The following is a 17,914-nucleotide window of genomic DNA, read 5'->3' as shown; positions in this document are numbered from 1 at the left end:
ACAAAGGCGAGAAATCAGACTGCTCAAACTACAGGGGAATCACGCTGCTCTCCATTGCAGGCAAAATCTTCGCTAGGATTCTCCTAAATAGAATAATACCTAGTGTCGCCGAGAATATTCTCCCAGAATCACAGTGCGGCTTTCGCACAAACAGAGGAACTACTGACATGGTCTTTGCCCTCAGACAGCTCCAAGAAAAGTGCAGAGAACAAAACAAAGGACTCTACATCACCTTTGTTGACCTCACCAAAGCCTTCGACACCGTGAGCAGGAAAGGGCTTTGGCAAATACTAGAGCGCATCGGATGCCCCCCAAAGTTCCTCAACATGATTATCCAACTGCACGAAAACCAACAAGGTCGGGTCAGATACAGCAATGAGCTCTCTGAACCCTTCTCCATTAACAAGGGCGTGAAGCAAGGCTGTGTTCTCGCACCAACCCTCTTTTCAATCTTCTTCAGCATGATGTTGAAACAAGCCATGAAAGACCTCAACAATGAAGACGCTGTTTATATCCGGTACCGCATGGATGGCAGTCTCTTCAATCTGAGGCGCCTGCAAGCTCACACCAAGACACAAGAGCAACTTGTCCGTGAACTACTCTTTGCAGATGATGCCGCTTTAGTTGCCCATTCAGAGCCAGCTCTTCAGCGCTTGACGTCCTGTTTTGCGGAAACTGCCAAAATGTTTGGCCTGGAATTCAGCCTGAAGAAAACTGAGGTCCTCCATCAGCCAGCTCCCCACCATGACTACCAGCCCCCCCACATCTCCATCGGGCACACAAAACTCAAAACGGTCAACCAGTTTACCTATCTCGGCTGCACCATTTCATCAGATGCAAGGATCGACAACGAGATAGACAACAGACTCTCCAAGGTAAATAGCGCCTTTGGAAGACTACATAAAAGAGTCTGGAAAAACAACCAACTGAAAAACCTCACAAAGATAAGCGTATACAGAGCCGTTGTCATACCCACACACCTGTTCGGCTCCGAATCATGGGTCCTCTACCGGCATCACCTACGGCTCCTAGAACGCTTCCACCAGCGTTGTCTCCGCTCCATCCTCAAAATTCATTGGAGCGACTTCATCCCTAACATCGAAGTACTCGAGATGGCAGCGGCCGACAGCATCGACTCCACGCTGCTGAAGATCCAGCTGCGCTGGGTGGGTCACGTCTCCAGAATGGAGGACCATCGCCTTCCCAAGATCGTGTTATATGGCGAGCTCTCCACTGGCCACCGTGACAGAGGTGCACCAAAGAAGAGGTACAAGGACTGCCTAAAGAAATCTCTTGGTGCCTGCCACATTGACCACCGCCAGTGGGCTGATCTCGCCTCAAATCATGCATCTTGGCGCCTCACAGTTCGGCGGGCAGCAACCTCCTTTGAAGAAGACCGCAGAGCCCACCTCACTGACAAAAGACAAAGGAGGAAAAACCCAACACCCAACCCCAACCAACCAATTTTCCCCTGCAACCGCTGCAACCGTGTCTGCCTGTCCCGCATCGGACTTGTCAGCCACAATCGAGCCTGCAGCTGACGTGGACTTTTACCCCCTCCATAAATCTTCGTCCGCGAAGCCAAGCCAAAGAAGAAGAGGAGTACATGGATGTGAGGGGATTGGAGGGTTATGGACATGGAAGTGGATAGGTGGAACTAGTGGACTTTCACGTAAATCGGTGCAGACGAGAAGGGCCAATATGGCCTGTTTCTGTACTGAAAATTGTTATATGGATATAATTTCCACACTGCATTGTTAGTATTGCAGATAGCATAACATTACTGCAGTACCAGAGACTCAGCTTTGAATCTAGCGCTGTCCATAAGGATTTTGTATGCTCTCTCAGTGTCAGTGAAGGGCTTCCTGTGGATATGACATGCAAAATAACACAATTTTTGCATATTGTCAACAAATCTTATTTAAAAAGGAAATTAGGTACGAATCTAAGACTTGCAGAGCAAAGTCAATTTGAACATTTAATTACAGGTACATTTATTAAGAAATTTATTACTAACAAGAGGTCACAAATTAAGAGTTGGGGGTAAAAGTTTAGAAGTAATACAAGAGGAAACTTCTTCCCTCAGAGAGTGGTGGCTGAGTGGAATGACCTTTTGGAAGAGGTGGTCACTGCAAAGTCAATTTTGTAATTTAAGAAAAGGTTGGATAGGTATGTGGATGAGAGGGAATTGGAGGGTTATGGGCAAAATGCAGGTTGGTGGGACTAGAGGAGTTCACTTAGGTCAGTACAGACCAGAGGGGCCGAGATGGCCTGTTTCCATACTGTAATTGTTATATGATTATTATGTATATAAAATTGCAAGATACTATGGGAGAAAAAAGGATTTATATAAATCTAAACAAAGGTGGGAAAAAGATTTAAGTCTACAAATTCAAGAAGAAATATGGTCAAGCGAGTGTTACAAATACGATTAATGCCAGATATGAAATGGTTCAAAACAATTTTCTACATCAACTATACTATACACTACATAAATTAAATAGACTTAACTCCAATTATTCTGATAAATGCTTTTGATGTAAAAAGGACTTTTTTTTTACATTCGGTTTAGTTCTGTGTAAAAGTAGATAAACGGAACACTGAAATGAAAAACTGTATACCATTAGAAAAAATTACTTATAGTTTAAGGAATCATATTGGGAGTTTTTATAAGATCTGGGAAACGTATATGGATTTCGTGAATAAAAGTCCATCTACATTCTCCACATCACCCAGTCCTCTCAGTTAACAATTAATAGTTAGAAAAAAATAACTATAGTAAAATAAATATTCAAAGTATAGATTTAGGTGTTTTTCTCTCTTTCTTTTCTTTGGGGGCTAGGAGGGAGGGGGTGGGGGAGAAAATAGATAAAAATTTTGTATTATGTTGCTATAAGATATTATCTTTATTGAATTAGTATTTGTATTGATGCAAACGATAAATAAAATTCTCCAAAAAAAAGGAAATTCTAAACACTTTCATCAGATATCCATTCATTACCAGCTACTTATTTTTTCAGAAGTTCAAAATTGAAAGTTTGTTACTTACTCATTTTACCAGGTACCCAATCAGTCTTTATAGGTTTCGAAAGGCTCACATGTTCTACTTGGCACGTATATTTTAGTGTAGAGTTAGTGGGGACAACCTTCAAATTACTTGTCAAGTCATAGAGTCCATCTTGTTCAATTATTTTTTTATCAGTTGGGCATTCGTCCATGTTTTTACCATTTTTGAGCCAAGTTACTAAGATTTCTTTGGGGTAAAATCCAAATATTGAGCAGCTTAAAGTCATGGGTACATTTAGAATTATTTTTTCTGAGCTACATTTTATAGTGCCCAGTTTAGGTGTGGCTGAAAGAGAAAACAAAGCAGATTGGTGAAACTATTTTGCTTTTACATGGCCAACAGCCAGAAAAGTTATCACATATGGTTTTGAAAACTATGGAAAAAAGATAAAAAATAAAACTATAAATTACATTATTTTTTTAACTTCAGTATAATCATATCCTATTAATTGATTTATTTTGCATGTTCTTAAATCCTTTTCTTTGTAAACATATTTCTGCCTTCAGACAGAAATTAGTAAAATATGCCATTCAAGACACTGCGCTCTTTGGAGTATCCTCTAATTCTGTGTCTTCTATCTATGCAAGGGCTTAGATAAAAGTATACATACCTGCAATTTTTAGCATTATTTCTTGCTCTTGTTTACTGTTAGTGCAGGGGTGCTGTATCTGACAGAGGTACTGCGAGTCCTGGTCTTGGTTTATATCTGGCACAATAACCAATACACTGGTTTTGCTCCAAGTTTTGTCATCATGCTGTGCTTCACAGATGTAATGTTTTTCATTATATTTTTCCCTTGTGCCACTGAAAAAGATTGTTCTGTTGTCCCTCTCCAGCCGAACAATTTCTTCCAAATCACTGTTCTTTCTCTTCTGTTGCCAGATAATACTTAGTGGGCTTGGCTTAAATCCAGTGATTGTACAAGCCAAAGCCACAAATTCATTGTGATTGACGTGAGGTGGCACCAAAATGTTTAAAACCTTAGGTGGAACTTTGGGAAAGAAAAAGAAAATAATGTAATCACGCTAATTGACAACCACACGAGCAAGAAAATATTATTTTTACTGTCTTAATATTTCTCAATGTTTAGTTCACCATGTCAGAACTGTATTTAACACAAACATCCACATCAATGTCATAAACTATAGATGTTAAGCATAGATTTTCAGAAAGAAATCAATAAAGAGATTAATGGTCATAGTAAATGATTGTAATTTACCTCCTTTAACATCCAATGTTAAAGACTTTGTTATTGGTTGCTTGAGAGCTTGATGTTGAACTTCTATAATTAATTCAGCCTCATCATCAGTGATAACATCAGGATATATTTTAACACTGATCTTGACTCTGGAAATTCCTTCTGAATTAGTTTCAAATTCAGGATCCAAAGGCTTAAATGATTCATCTTTCCAATCTGAATTCACAAGTAGTTTCACGTTTTCATGATCACCTTTGACCTTTAATCCATTTGCTTTCTCAGTACGATTTTTGGCACTCCAATTAAAAATTGGACTTTTCGCATGCTTCTCCTTCCTCTTTACATACAACCAAATTATAATCTCACAAGGTCGAAATGAGCTAATGTTCCAAGTGACTACTTCTTCTTCTAAATGTTTCATGATTTTACGGTCCTCACATCCAGTAATTTCTGGAGCAACTAGTCAAAATAAAACAAGTAATTAAAATTTGACAATCATTTGTTTTCCTTGTATGTTCAATCTTTAAGCCAAGATGCACAAAATCAATGAGAATCATTGAGCACCCCTTCCCACCCTGCATACAGCATATTTCAGCTGCTCCTGTCTGGAAAGAGATACAGGAATATCAGAGCCAGCTTCACCAGGCTGAGGAACAGCTCCTGCCACTGGCAGTCAGAATGCCGAACAACCACTAGCCATCCGAGACTCCCATATGTACAAAAAGCAATTCTTATTGATTTATTTGTATAGGTGAAATACTTGCACTGCTTATGTATTGTTTGTCTGTATGTACGTTATGCCTGGTTGTGTGTCTGCATCTTTTGCACCGAGGACCAGAGAACGCTGTTTCATAGGGTTATACTTGTACAATCAGATGACAATCGACTTGAAGGTACAATTTGTGTTCATGTAGATAAACAGGATGGGGATTTCCCTTAGGTTATACAGTAAAATCCCCATTATCTGTTACTCATTCAACCAGAATCTCAAACAACCAGCAAAAATAATAAATAAATAAATAGAATTTGAGATAAATAAGAATTTAAATAAAGTTTTAAATAAACGTTCTCCAAAGCCACACAAAACCCTTGGAAACAAACGTTCAGCCTGCAAGCACCCCAGTTGTGACCAGCCCAAAGTAGCTTTTGAATAAAGTTTCAATAAAGTTGTGTTTGAATTAAGTACTGGCATCCAGGATGAAGAGATGATCGATGTCATTTGTCACTGGGGTGACTCTTCCAAAGTGTCTCCCTATCCCTGCCTGATAAGAGTCTTTTTTAGTATATTATTAAGTACATTAGTGAGACTTTATTGGTAAACTTGGGGGGAGAGAAATTAATTATAACACCACCATCTACAAATTTGCTGATTCCATAGTAGTGGGTTGTATTAAAAGGGGCAATAGGCCAGCATACAGGAGGGAGATTGAAGACTTGGCTAAATGGTGCACCAACAACAACCTTGCACTCAATGTTACCAAAACTAAAGAGTTGATTGTTGACTTCAGGAAGGGAAAACCAGAGGTACATGATCCAGTGATCACTGGGCAAGCAGAGGTGGTGAGGATGAGCAAATTTAAGTTCTTGGGAGTCACTATCTCAGAGGATCTTTCCTGGACCCAACACACTACTTCTTCAGGAATTTGAGGAGGGTTGGTATGACATCAGAAACCCTGGCAAATTTCTGCAGAGGTGTGGTGGAAAGTATGCTGACCAGTTGCATCACGGTCAGTATAGGGACACCAATACCCCCAAGCATAAAGCCCTGCAAATAGGCCATGGACACAGTTCAGGACATCATAGGCAAAACTCTCCCCCACCACTGAGAACATATATGGGGAATTCTGCCATCAGAGAGTAATAGCAGTCATCAAGGACCCACACCACCCTGCACACATTCTGTCTCACTGCTGCCATTAGGAAAGAGGCAAAGGTGCCACAAGACTCGTATCACCAGGTTCAGAAACAGTTGCTCCCCCTCCGCCTTCAGACTCCTCAACAACAAATTCAAAGATTCATTTAAGGACTCCTTACTTTTTCTTTTTTATTGTTTTTTTCCTCCTCTCGGCATTGCATTTTCTTTACATTACCTTATTTGTTCACCTGTGTAGATTGGGTACAGTTTTTTTTTGCACAACCAATAAGTGCTAATTCTGCCTCACCTAGAGGAAAATAATCTCAGGGTTGTACGTGATGTCATGCACGTACTCTTAGTCAATAAATCTAAAGAGTAATGGGTACCCGGTGTTTCCAGCCCGAGGCATTTGACAACACATGAATGAAGGACCCAGGCCCAAAATGTTGGTTATCCTTTACTTCCTGAAGATGCTGAGTGTCTCCATCAATTTTGCCTATTGCATATCAAATTTTATTATGTTGAGCCAAGAATGCCAAATTCCATTCATAATTAAATCCTCAAACCAGGTCTTCTGCCCAACAACAATGTGGGAATCGAATGACCAGATGATGCCGTATGAGTCTGTGCCCCGTGTGTTTCTGTGCCTGCCTGAGTCACGTTCACAATTACTAAGGGAGTTTCCTCTGGGATCTTCCACTTTCTACCACACCTCAAAACCAAGCTAGTCGGCCAGTGAATTGTCCATTATGATTTACCCCTGGTGCTTAGGTGAGCAATAGAATCTGGGGTGGATGATAGGAAAATGAAATGGAATTTGATTAAATGAATGCTTGATGATTAGCAAGGTCTCAATGAGCTGAATGGACAGAATCCATGCTAGATTCTCTGATCTAACCCACGCATTTTCAAAACAAGAAAGGGGTTTTACCAGTCATCGAATTACCTTTTCGCAGTTTCATGTAGTAATAAAAAAATAAGCAGGCAGCAAGTAACACCAGAAATGCAACAATTATAACTGCAATTAAAGGTCCTTTTGAAGATTTCGATGGCTCTGAAATGTATAAGACACAATAATGAGCATTTACACAAAAAATTCCCATGCGAGATAAGCTTTTATGCTTTGATACTCATCCATTTTTGTAAAATATGAATAACAGTACATGAACACTGTAAATATTTTTCTTATATTTGCATTAATTAAGGGACTTAGATTTTAATTTAACAATTCCATTACTTTGATGCAACAAGAAATAACTGAAGAATTGTGAGAGCTATTTGTAGCTCAATGTTTGACTCAATTTATTTGCATGTGCATCAGAGTGTGTCACAGCAGTAATTGGTTCGGTCGTTGAAAATTAGAATGAAGAGGTTAAAAACTGGCCCTGCATGGACTAAATTTAAAAAAAAAACTAGAGACAGAACAATAGTGAACATAGAAAAAAATACTCATGGCAAAATAGATACTCAAGGCAGCTAGGAAGGGACAGCACTGACAGTGGCATGGAAAGATGAATGAATTACTGACCAGGTCAGTGAGAACAGTCACCAAACATCCTTGCTCAAACCCCATTCGAATGTTCATTTTGAGACATGACCCAACTTCTAAGCCAATTATCTTCTTGTGGTGCAATAAGAAACAGTGAATCTTTGATTTTAATAAGCTGCAAATCTCAGGTGAAGTTATTTGTTAAATATGAATAAACCATTTAATAAATATTAAACATTTGACAAAAGTATGCAGCATAACCGATCCAAAGGATAGAAAGTACCTGCCACTGTGAGTTCCACGTCTTTTGAACGAGTGCCAGAAAAGGACTGATGCCTCACAGTACATCTGTACAGATTACCATCATCATCCAGAGTTGGTTTAATTCTCAATCCACTGGAAACATTAAATGTTCCATCACGATTAAGAATCGCAGCTCCAAGCAGGACATCTGTTTTCACTTTCTTTGTTACGCCCTTCGATATTATTTGCCAGAACATCTCATGCAGTTGAGGATAAAATCTTGATGCTTCACAGAACACAGATTTTTCCTCACCATCCTGAATAGTAACACGTTCTGTAGATAAATGCACTGCTGGCTGTGCTGTTTTGAAACAATTGCAACATCGGTCAGGATGAATTACATCATCATAAATACCGAAAGCCAATTCTAAACTACCGCTGCGCTCATACAAAATGTACTAAAGTGAAATCCCCCTGTTTCCTGCTCCTATGGGGATTAGTGAATTTTCCAGTTGTTTGAGATGGCATGTTGCGCGATTGGCAAACTAACCAATTTTAAATTTTTGTACTTTTTACCAATTTATTTTCTCCAACCTTGTTGCTGAGTGCTTGAATTCTGGAAGCAGGGATTTTACTGTACATTTCTTCTTTCAAATATTGATCTTATAAGATTTCCTTAAGCCTTTACAATCCTCAAAACAAAATTTTCACCTTAAAATCTGGAATATACAGAGACTAATATTCTTAACTTGATGACAAAGTTGCAACATCGCCTCCATCTTCCGACTGGCTCCAGTGCAATCTTGCACATGCCCTGTTAGTCTCGGCGCTCCACCGCAGGGTCCATCCACCCAGTTCGACTGCTGTTGGCTCTGTACAGGCTTTAAATGCCCCGTCACATGAGCCAACATTAGTTTATTTTAAAATATCCAAATAAAATTTAAACTTTAAATGATAATTTGTTATTAAAAAATATTGTGATTTGCTTTTAGCAGCATACACTGGTAAGCAGTAAGGGCCAGTTTTTTTTTTGGGGGGGGGTCTTATTCAAAGGGTCTTGCTCAAAACCAACATTTTAGGTGAAAATTTTGTAGTCGTCCTATACACGAGTCATCCTATACTATGACATATACAGTAGTCCATGTATGTGTACCATTAGAAACTCCATGTGACATAATTTCTAATCAGTATTCCTTCTGATCCAATATTAACAGAAAGATTCATATTAAGTAACTTTTTGGAAGTCTCTTACCAAGCACTAGCAGCTTTGAACTCCTTTCTACCTTCTCAGGAGTGATAAACACAACGCAAGTGTATTCTCCTTCGTCTTTTAATTGGACGTTTGTAAGATGAAGTGAAACATCTCCTTTCTGTAAAAGAGTTTCAAATACTTCTGTTCCTGCTCTACTGGAGGAATGTCTTCCTGCATTAACGACATAGATTTCTTGCCGATGAGGTCCAAACAACCACTGGATTCCAACATTCTTTAGATCAAGCACTGGTGTGTTGAACCCAGTAATTTTACATTCCAATGAAATGCTTGTATTCAATAATACATCCTTTGGTCCGTTAAAAATTGTCACATCCCATGTTTCTAAATGTAAATAGAAAAATCAAACAATCTCCATTCAAGAATTGTAATTGGGAGTTAAGTCGATTCAATTCATGGCACAAAATAGGACTTATTTGATATCCACCTCACCTTCACTACCTCTATCAGACTGCATAAATCCTTGAAGTTAGACAACCTCCTGAGTAGAGTACAGAAATAAGCCCTTTGGCTCATGTCTGCACCAAACATGATGCCCAGTTTAAACTAAAATGTTACACCTGACTTGTATCCCACTATTCCCTTTATAGTCGTGTGTCCTCCTAGATGTCTCTTAAATACCACAACTGCATCATCTTTCACCAGTCTTCCTGGCAGCCCCTTCCAGACACCTCCAATCTCCATGTGAAAAAAAAATTGCCCCGTACATTTCGTTTAAAATCCCCCCTTTCCCACCTCCTTTCCCTTAAACTGATATCTTTTACTACGTGGCATTTTACCCTGAGAAAAATGTTCTCTCTACCCATATGTGCCTCTCATAATTTAAAATAATTCCATTAGTTCTCCCTTCAGCCTCTGAGAAATCAAGCGAAGTTTGTCCAACCTCTCCTTGTACCGTCTAAACCAGACAGCATCCTTGTAAATCTCTTCTATGCCCTTTTCAAAGTCTCAAAGAGCTAATGCCCTTCTCAGAGGACAGTGCAGGAAAGTTCTATAAGCAACATTCAAATGAGCCTGGCCCCTTTGTGAACAGTTCAGATACCATCTTGGTCTTCCAAGCAGCTTGCTGTGGTCTCACACATGGTGGCAATTATTTTATCACCTTGATGGAAGTGGCATCCCATTTACTGAATGCTAACAGTAAATTACAGTGCATCCCTGCATTACAGAGGGATTGCATTCCTAGAAAACCATCTATATTGTGATTTTCCATTACGTCAACTCTTCCCTCCCACCTCCATTGAAACCCATGATCAAACTGAAGATACGTTCAGAGGGGGATTTTCTTTCACCACTAATGTTGCTGCAGGTGGCCAATATATAGGCAAAGGAATTCTGATGATATAAGCCAAAGAGAAAAGGTTGTTATTTTAACTAATAGTGTATGTTCGTGTTTGGGTCTTTGACAAAGTACAACTGAATGTATAGAAGTACCTTTTTTCCCTCCACATCTCAAACACAAGTCTGTTAGACTAAATCCATATCTCTTTAATTTCTCAGGAGTTAAATATAATTGATGTAAAAAATTATAATTAACCATATTAAACCTCATGCTAATTAACTTTGTAACACTATCCACACACATTTTTGACCATTCTTCCCAGGTCACAATATCTAAATCTTTTTCCCATTTCTCTTTAACCTTATTCATATCTACTTTCTCCATTTTCTCCTGTAACAACCTATACATATCTGAAATAAAGCCTTTTACAACTTTGTCCACAATTAATAGTTTCAATATAATTATGAAAAGGGATAGGTCTGATTTTTGAGTGGGGGGAAAGCCAGATTTGATTAAATGAGAAGGGATTTGCAAGGAATGGTGTGGGCTGATTTGTTTTATGGGAAGGAGGTAGAGGAGAATTGGAGGTCATTTAAAGGTAAGATTTTGAAGGTGCAAAATCTTTATGTTCCTGTTAGGATAAAAGGCAGGGCCAAAAGTTCGAGAAAGCCGTGGTTTTGAAGGGAGATTAGAAAGTTGGTTTGAGATAAAAGGGAGGCCTACATTAAATACAAGAAGCAAGGTATGGACGAGATGCTTGGAAAATACATGAATTGTAAAAAGCTTAAGAAAGAAATTAGGATAGTGAAAAGAAGGTGCCTATAGCAAATAGAGTGAAAGTAAATCTGAATGGTTTTTACAAATCTATGAATAGCTCAGACAGTGACTTTTCAATAGTCACTAAAGGGAGGCATGGTGCCGTGGGATTCGCGTGTTGCAGATGTGGTTCCTCCGTTTAAAAAGGGCTCCAGGTGTAGGCACAGCAATGATCGGCCAGTAAGTTCGACGTCAGTGATTGGTAAACTAATAGAAAGTATTCTTAGAGATATGTATAAGTATCTAGAGGGGCAGGGTTTGATCAAGGACACCCAACATGGGTTTGTGAGGTGAAGGTCATGTTTTACAAATCTTGTTGAATTTTTTGAGGAGGTGACTAGGAAGGTCAATGAGGGTAGAGTAGTGGATGTAGTCTATGTGGATTTCAGTAATGCCTTTGTTAAGGTTCCACATGGAAAGTTCAGGCGCTAGATATTAAATGTTGAGACAGTCAGATGGGTTCAATGGTGGCTAGAAGATAGATGGCAGAGAGTCATGGTGGATAACTGTCTGTCAGAATGGAGGCTAGTGATGAGTGGTGTGCCTCAGGGTTTGGTGTTGGTTCCCTTGTTGTTCATCATTTATATTAATGATATGGATGATGGAGTGGTAAATTGGGTTAGTAAATATGCAGATGATACAAAAATAGGGGGAAGTTGTGGATAGTGAAGATGGTTTTCAGGGACTGCAGGAGGATTTGGACTGCTTAGAAGAGTGGGCTGAAAGATGGCAGATGGGAGTTTAATATTGATAAGTATGAAGTGCTTCATTTTGGGAAGAATAATCAAAACAGGACATGTTCAGTGAAGGGAAGGGTGTTGAGGAATGCAGAGAAACAGAGAGATCTTGGAATAACGGTTCATCGTTCTTTGAAAGTGGATTCTCATGTAGATAGGGTGGTAAAGGCGGCTTTTGGTATGCTGGCTTTCATAAATCAAAGCATAGAATATAGATGCTGGGAGGTGATGTTGGCATTGATGAGGCCAAATTTGGAATACACTGTGCAGTTCTGGTCCCTAAATTATAGGAAGGATATCAATAAGGTAGAGAGGGTTCACAAAAGATTTACTAAAATGTTGCCTGGATTGCAGTATCTAGAATACAAAGAAAGATTGAATAGACTGGGTCTTTATTCATTGGAGCGTAGGTTGAGGGGGGGGGGGGATTTAAAATTATGAGGGGGGACAAACAGAGTAGATGTGAATAGGTTCTTCCCCTTGAGGGTAGGTGAGATTAACGAGGCATCATAAGTTAAGGGTTAGGGAGCAAAAGTTTAGAAGTAACATGAGAGGAAGCTTCTTCACTCAGAGAGTGGTGGCTGCGTGGAATGACCTTCCGGAAGCAGTGGTTGCAGCAGGGTCAATTTTGTCATTTAAGAGAAAGTTGGATGAGTGCATGGATGTGAGAGGATTGGAGAGTTATGGACAGGGAGCGAGTAGGTGGGACTAGAGGAGTTCAGTTAAATCGGTGCAGACTAAAGGGGCTGAGATGGCCTGTTTCCGTACTGTAATTGTTATATGGTTATATAGGATTGGAAACCCAAATTTGACCAATGTAGGTAAACGATATCTTGAACCGAAGGTAAAAAGAAAGAATGACCTAAAATAATAAAAATCTACGGTTCACAAAATATTTTCTAAATTGAAACCATTTACTCATTGTATGTCTAACAACAAAATTATCAGTTAATTTGGAGGCCAAAAAAAGTAAAGGTGCTCCAAGTACTGAAAGAAGAGAATACTTTTTGGTAGATTTAATTTCTATATTAATCCAACTTGAAGCACCTAAATTTTTCATTGTGATGAATCCAAAAAGTAATGTATCTAACATTAGCTGCCCAATAATAAAATCTAAAGTTAGGTAATTCTTTTGAAGGAAGACTTTCCTAAGACAGGGGTACTTATTTTTCCATATAAAAGAAGATATGATAGAATCCAACAAATCAAAATAGGATATGGAAACAAAAACGAGTATAGCTTGAAAAAATATATAAAAATAATGAGGAAGTATATTCATTTTAATAATATTGACAATTAATATCATTGAAAGAAGAGACCACTGTGTCAAGGACCTCTTTACATGACTCATTAAAGCAAGAAAATTTTCTTTCAACAAATTATTGAATTTCTTAGTAATAGCAATTCCAAGATAGTTAGTTGAACTGATTTTAGCTATTTTAAAAAGGAAATAGAGAGCAAGAACCACCCAAAACATCTCACTCTTCTGCATTCAATTTATATCCTGAAAATTGCCTGAATTGATAAAGAAGTAATAAAATGGATGAGATCGACCAGTGAGGATTCGATATAAACAACAGGTCATCTGCATTGAGACATCTTATGTATATTTCCTGCTCACGATTCCTGAGATATCAGCTGATTGCCAAAAAGCCACTGCTAGAGGTTCTAAAGCCAAATTAAATAATAATGGGCTTTGAGGACATCCCTGCTTGTTTGATGATACAACTTGAATTAGTAAAAACTGAAGCTATAGAGATAAATAAATCAGCTTATTCCAATTTATAAACTGGGGACCAAAATTAAATTTCCTAATACACTGAATAAATATTCCCATTCTACTCTATCAAAAGCTTTTTTTGGCATCTAAATAAATAATATATTCAGAGATCAAAACTGTAGGAGAAAAAATAATTTCTAACAACCGACGAATATTAAATTGTAAGTAACATCCCTTAATAAACCCAGTTTAGTCTTCAGAAAAAAACTAAAGGCATAATATTCTGAAATCTACAAGCTAAAATCTTAGAGTATTTTGGCCGAGAACGTAGTCGATAGGAGGAGCAGTCGAAAGAGTCCTTATTCTTTTTAATAATAAGAGATATCGAGGATTCATTAAAAGTTTCAGGCAATTTCCCACTACGGATTGAGTAAAGACAGCTCAAATGGGGTATCAGTAACTGGGAAAATGATTGATAAAACTCCACAAGGAAGCACTTGGGACCATGCTAGACAGCAAAGACTTAATAGCTACTGCAATCTCCTGCTCAGAGATAGGCTGCTCCAATTTTAATTTATTGTCTGATGAAACGGTAGGAATAGTCAAACCAACCAGGAATTGCTATAGAGAATTTCGGTCTTTGATCAAATCAGAGCTGTCCAACTTATAATAGAACCGAGAGAAAGTGTCATTTATTTCAACATGATCATTAGTAACCTTACCATCATCTCCATGAACCTCAGTAATAAGTCGTTTAGCTGCATAATTTTAACGTTTTTCCTGCCTTTTCACCATGCATACAGAACTTAGACTTGCTCTTTAAAAGTTGTATTTGTATTGGACAAATAAGAAACAAGTCATGTTCGACCCTTTTAAAAAGCTCGAGTTTTGGAGTTAAGGCATTGTATTGAGAAGGGTTGTGGCACATTAGGGACAAAATACCCCGACTGTCAGGCCGCCTATTGTGGCTGTCGGGAGGCCACCTGAAAGTGGAGAACCCAGCCAGGCGGAGCTCTGACCTAACCCTCCTCCAGTAGGTATAATCTCCGGCTCGGAGAATCCCCGGTGGCACCTGGAAGCAGCAGTGGGACGACGGCCGCAGTCCACAGGAGCCGGCGTTCACTCGGACTCGGCTCTCCTTCATCTGGCCAGTTCAGGTGGCAGAAAGGCGTCTTCTCCGCGGCCACCTGAACGTGCCAGCCGCGCCCGAGCCCCTGATGAAAGGGCAAGCCAAAATTGGGTCAATATGGGCTAGGACGAAGGGTTGTCATGTGACCACAGGAAAGCCACACCATGTTGAGCATCCACAAATGACACCCCAAATCTTGCACTGGATTCACATAAGGCAGAACCTTCCCTTCTCCTGCCCCCAAGCCTGTGGTCGGGACTGACTGCCCATTGTTGATTCATGACCGGGTTTGTCCTGTATTAAACCCATTCCTCCACTTCGCCAAGTGTCCCCTGAAGATCCTCTGACGAAGCTGAAGATAAAATGTATGGGTGGGACCTCCGGATGGAGTCAAGACCATCTTTTAACGTCTGATTGAAACAATCGCAAGTGGACACTAAACTCGCTGCAAAGGTCTCAACCTCCAGTGATTCCAGGGGACGCTGCTCCAAGAGAAGCTTGATCACCCCACCCTCCCCGCCTCTGTCGGGCCCCACATTTGGGAGCTGCCCCAGCGGGACGAGCCGCCCGTTTACCTGCCAGGGCGACGAGGGAGCCAGCGAGCAGCGCCCGCATCACGAACCCTCGGATCCCCGACCGGCCGTCCGTGGCCGAGCCGGACCGCACCCGCCAGCGACGAACGATCGCCTCCCTTGCCATCTCACAAACGTCGATGTCCTTTCACTTTCACCCAGCTTGCGTCAGCCGAGCGCTTCCGATGTCTTCTCGTTCTGGCCGCAGTGGGTGTGGAAGCAGCCCGATTGCCGCCACTCAGCACTAGGGGACGGGGCTGAGCTGCGAGCGGCGGGCTCGGTCTGATGCACCAAAATAAATTAAAGTGCCATAAAAAGAAAGATCTCCACGAACTGTTTGGATTTTATTTCTAAATTTCAAATTAGGCTTTATTCACAAGGTGGTGGGGGGCAATGAAAGCACAATACGGTCCAGCAGGTCAAACTTTATACAGCAAAACATTTTTACTTCCCGTTGCCAGTTTGGATAAATGAAAGCAAGCGGATTAATTGCAAAACTATATACATGCAAGGATGCAAAGCAATTAGCAATGCCTAACTGTTTGATTATACTTGGCTGCTTCCAGGGGCTAGAGGCTCACAGGGTGTTGGAGCTGTAGTGAAGATTTTTAGTCTCATGACCCTGTTCATTATCAAGTTTACAGTAAAGAACCCTTTCCTTCATCCTTGCGTTATCTTAAGAACACACACACACAGGAATATATGATGAAACATGGTGTCAGATGTGGGGAAACTAGAAGGAAATGGCGCCCTGAGGTAGCAGCAAGCAAACACAAAACTCGAAAGATGGGGCAACTTATTCCAGTAAAAGTCCGAACACCAGTTCATGCCTTGGTGGCTCCCCTTGCGACTGGCTCAGGTCTACATTAAGGTTGGCTGATGGACAGCCGGCCAGGTGGCGTCAGCCCCCCAAGGGGTCTATTTAGGTCCATCCATTGACAGGCGACCAGGTGGTCTTCCTGCAGGTACAGAGATCACCCCTTCCAGTCGGCTGGTGGTCATACCACCACAAAAGGTAAAATCTAAACTGATCAGTGAGGAGAAGCTAACACAGTGAAAAGTGCAAGGATTACATCCATGTACAAAACTTCAGCTGGCAGGTCATGTGGCTGAAAATTGGAACAGATTTAAACAGCATTTTGAATTGTATTTAGTGGTAGTTGGAGCTGACAGGAAAAGTGATAAAGTGAAAGCTTCAGTTTTCTTACATGGGCAATGAAGCCCTGGAGGTGTACAATAACTTCACATTTGTTGCTCAAGGAGACAAAATGAAACTGGATAAAATAATGGAAGAGTTTGAGGCATACTGCATACCTAAATGTAACATGGCATTTGAGAGGCACAGATTTTTCACATGTACAGAAAATGGAAGAAAGTATGACTGAATTGAGAAACAGGTGTAATTGAATATAGGTATGTTTTTGGGAGATAAATTGGGGCAGGATTCTTAGTGTAGGTCATATACAAACACTTTAAAACAAATCTTATTTAAAATACTGGAGCTCTGCTACTGCTAGACATGTCAGGGCCAACAGCCTTTGCAAAAGCTTTGGAGAGTGCCCAAGAGACTTCACTAATGGATTGTTCTTTACAAAAAGGCAACAGATGAAAGAACTTGTTGGAGCCGCATTCTGTCTGGAGTGGAACTTGCTGTTTTAAGAGGGTTGTGGTTTTTCATGCAGGGAGAGTCAAACAGGTTTTTCTCTCTGAGGTAGAGAGAGAGACACACACACATACAGAGAGATCTTCGTGTGGAAAGCAGAATTGTGAGTAAAGAGGCCTGAAGATTTGATGTTTAAATTATGTTTAAAAGTGCTTTTTAATTATTTTAGAATTGAGAATTTAAGACCTTCAAGCAAGACTAAAATGATGCTGACTTTTTAAAGATCGACTTTTCAGAGTGGGACTTTAATTACACACACATGCATAGTGGGGTTAAATTTAGAGTTAAGTAAGTTTATAGAAAAGTAAGAAATGTTATACCGTTACTAGTTTAATTAAAAAGCTATTATTTTGAATTTACTATTGTCTGGTAAATTTTTCATTACTGTTTCTGTGTTAGTGCTAACAACGTCCGTTTAGTCCCAAATAAAATTTAAAAGGGTTATTAGTTCATAACATTATATTTGGCACCTGTGTCATCTTTCATTTTAACTGAAGTCCCACTAACTTGCACAGAGTAAAAAAGCTTCATCGTTTTCTTTTACCTGTGCATCAGTTGAATTAACAGCCATTTGCTTTGACATAGCATCCTTCATCTGTATCGCTATCAGTTTGGTCTGGTTCTATCTGGTGAACAGTTCTCCTAGGTTTCTGCCTACTGAAAGTCCGTTGTTTGGACGCAGCATTTTTTTAAATGATTCAATTTGTTACAGGTATGGCTCTGTTGACCAAAAGCTGGACATTTGACTCTTTTAGCCAAATGATCAACACCACAGTTAATGCAGTTAGCAATAAACTGTGTCACAAATTTCCTGGCTGGTTCTTCATTTTTGTCTCATACTTTTGTTTTCCCATGAACCCAGCCTGGACTGCA

The 17,914-nt window shown here is 39.9% G+C and overlaps 1 protein-coding gene across 2 annotated transcripts in view; it reads right to left on the bottom strand.

The window, feature by feature from the left end:
* The window catches only part of LOC138743276 (uncharacterized), a 36,698-nt gene extending 21,104 nt beyond the window's left edge, over window positions 1–15,594 (bottom strand). Inside the window, exons 1-7 of one of the 2 annotated variants that reach the window (XM_069898352.1) lie at window positions 15,382–15,594; window positions 9,105–9,446; window positions 7,893–8,213; window positions 7,067–7,174; window positions 4,287–4,724; window positions 3,678–4,058; window positions 3,050–3,352 (exon numbers count right to left, since the gene is read on the bottom strand). In XM_069898352.1, the coding sequence (XP_069754453.1) occupies window positions 3,050–3,352; window positions 3,678–4,058; window positions 4,287–4,724; window positions 7,067–7,174; window positions 7,893–8,213; window positions 9,105–9,446; window positions 15,382–15,505 (2,017 nt within the window). In that variant the 5' untranslated portion in view covers window positions 15,506–15,594. The remainder of the gene's footprint in view (window positions 1–3,049; window positions 3,353–3,677; window positions 4,059–4,286; window positions 4,725–7,066; window positions 7,175–7,892; window positions 8,214–9,104; window positions 9,447–15,381) is intronic. The other variant, XM_069898350.1, reaches the window with a different exon arrangement.
* Window positions 15,595–17,914: the final 2,320 nt, after the last annotated feature.

The sequence above is a fragment of the Narcine bancroftii genome, chromosome 1, assembly GCF_036971445.1.
Source record: "Narcine bancroftii isolate sNarBan1 chromosome 1, sNarBan1.hap1, whole genome shotgun sequence".
Taxonomy (NCBI): domain Eukaryota; kingdom Metazoa; phylum Chordata; class Chondrichthyes; order Torpediniformes; family Narcinidae; genus Narcine; species Narcine bancroftii.
The sequence above is the reverse complement of the archived record's forward strand: the minus strand, read 5'-3'. Positions and strand labels throughout refer to the sequence as shown.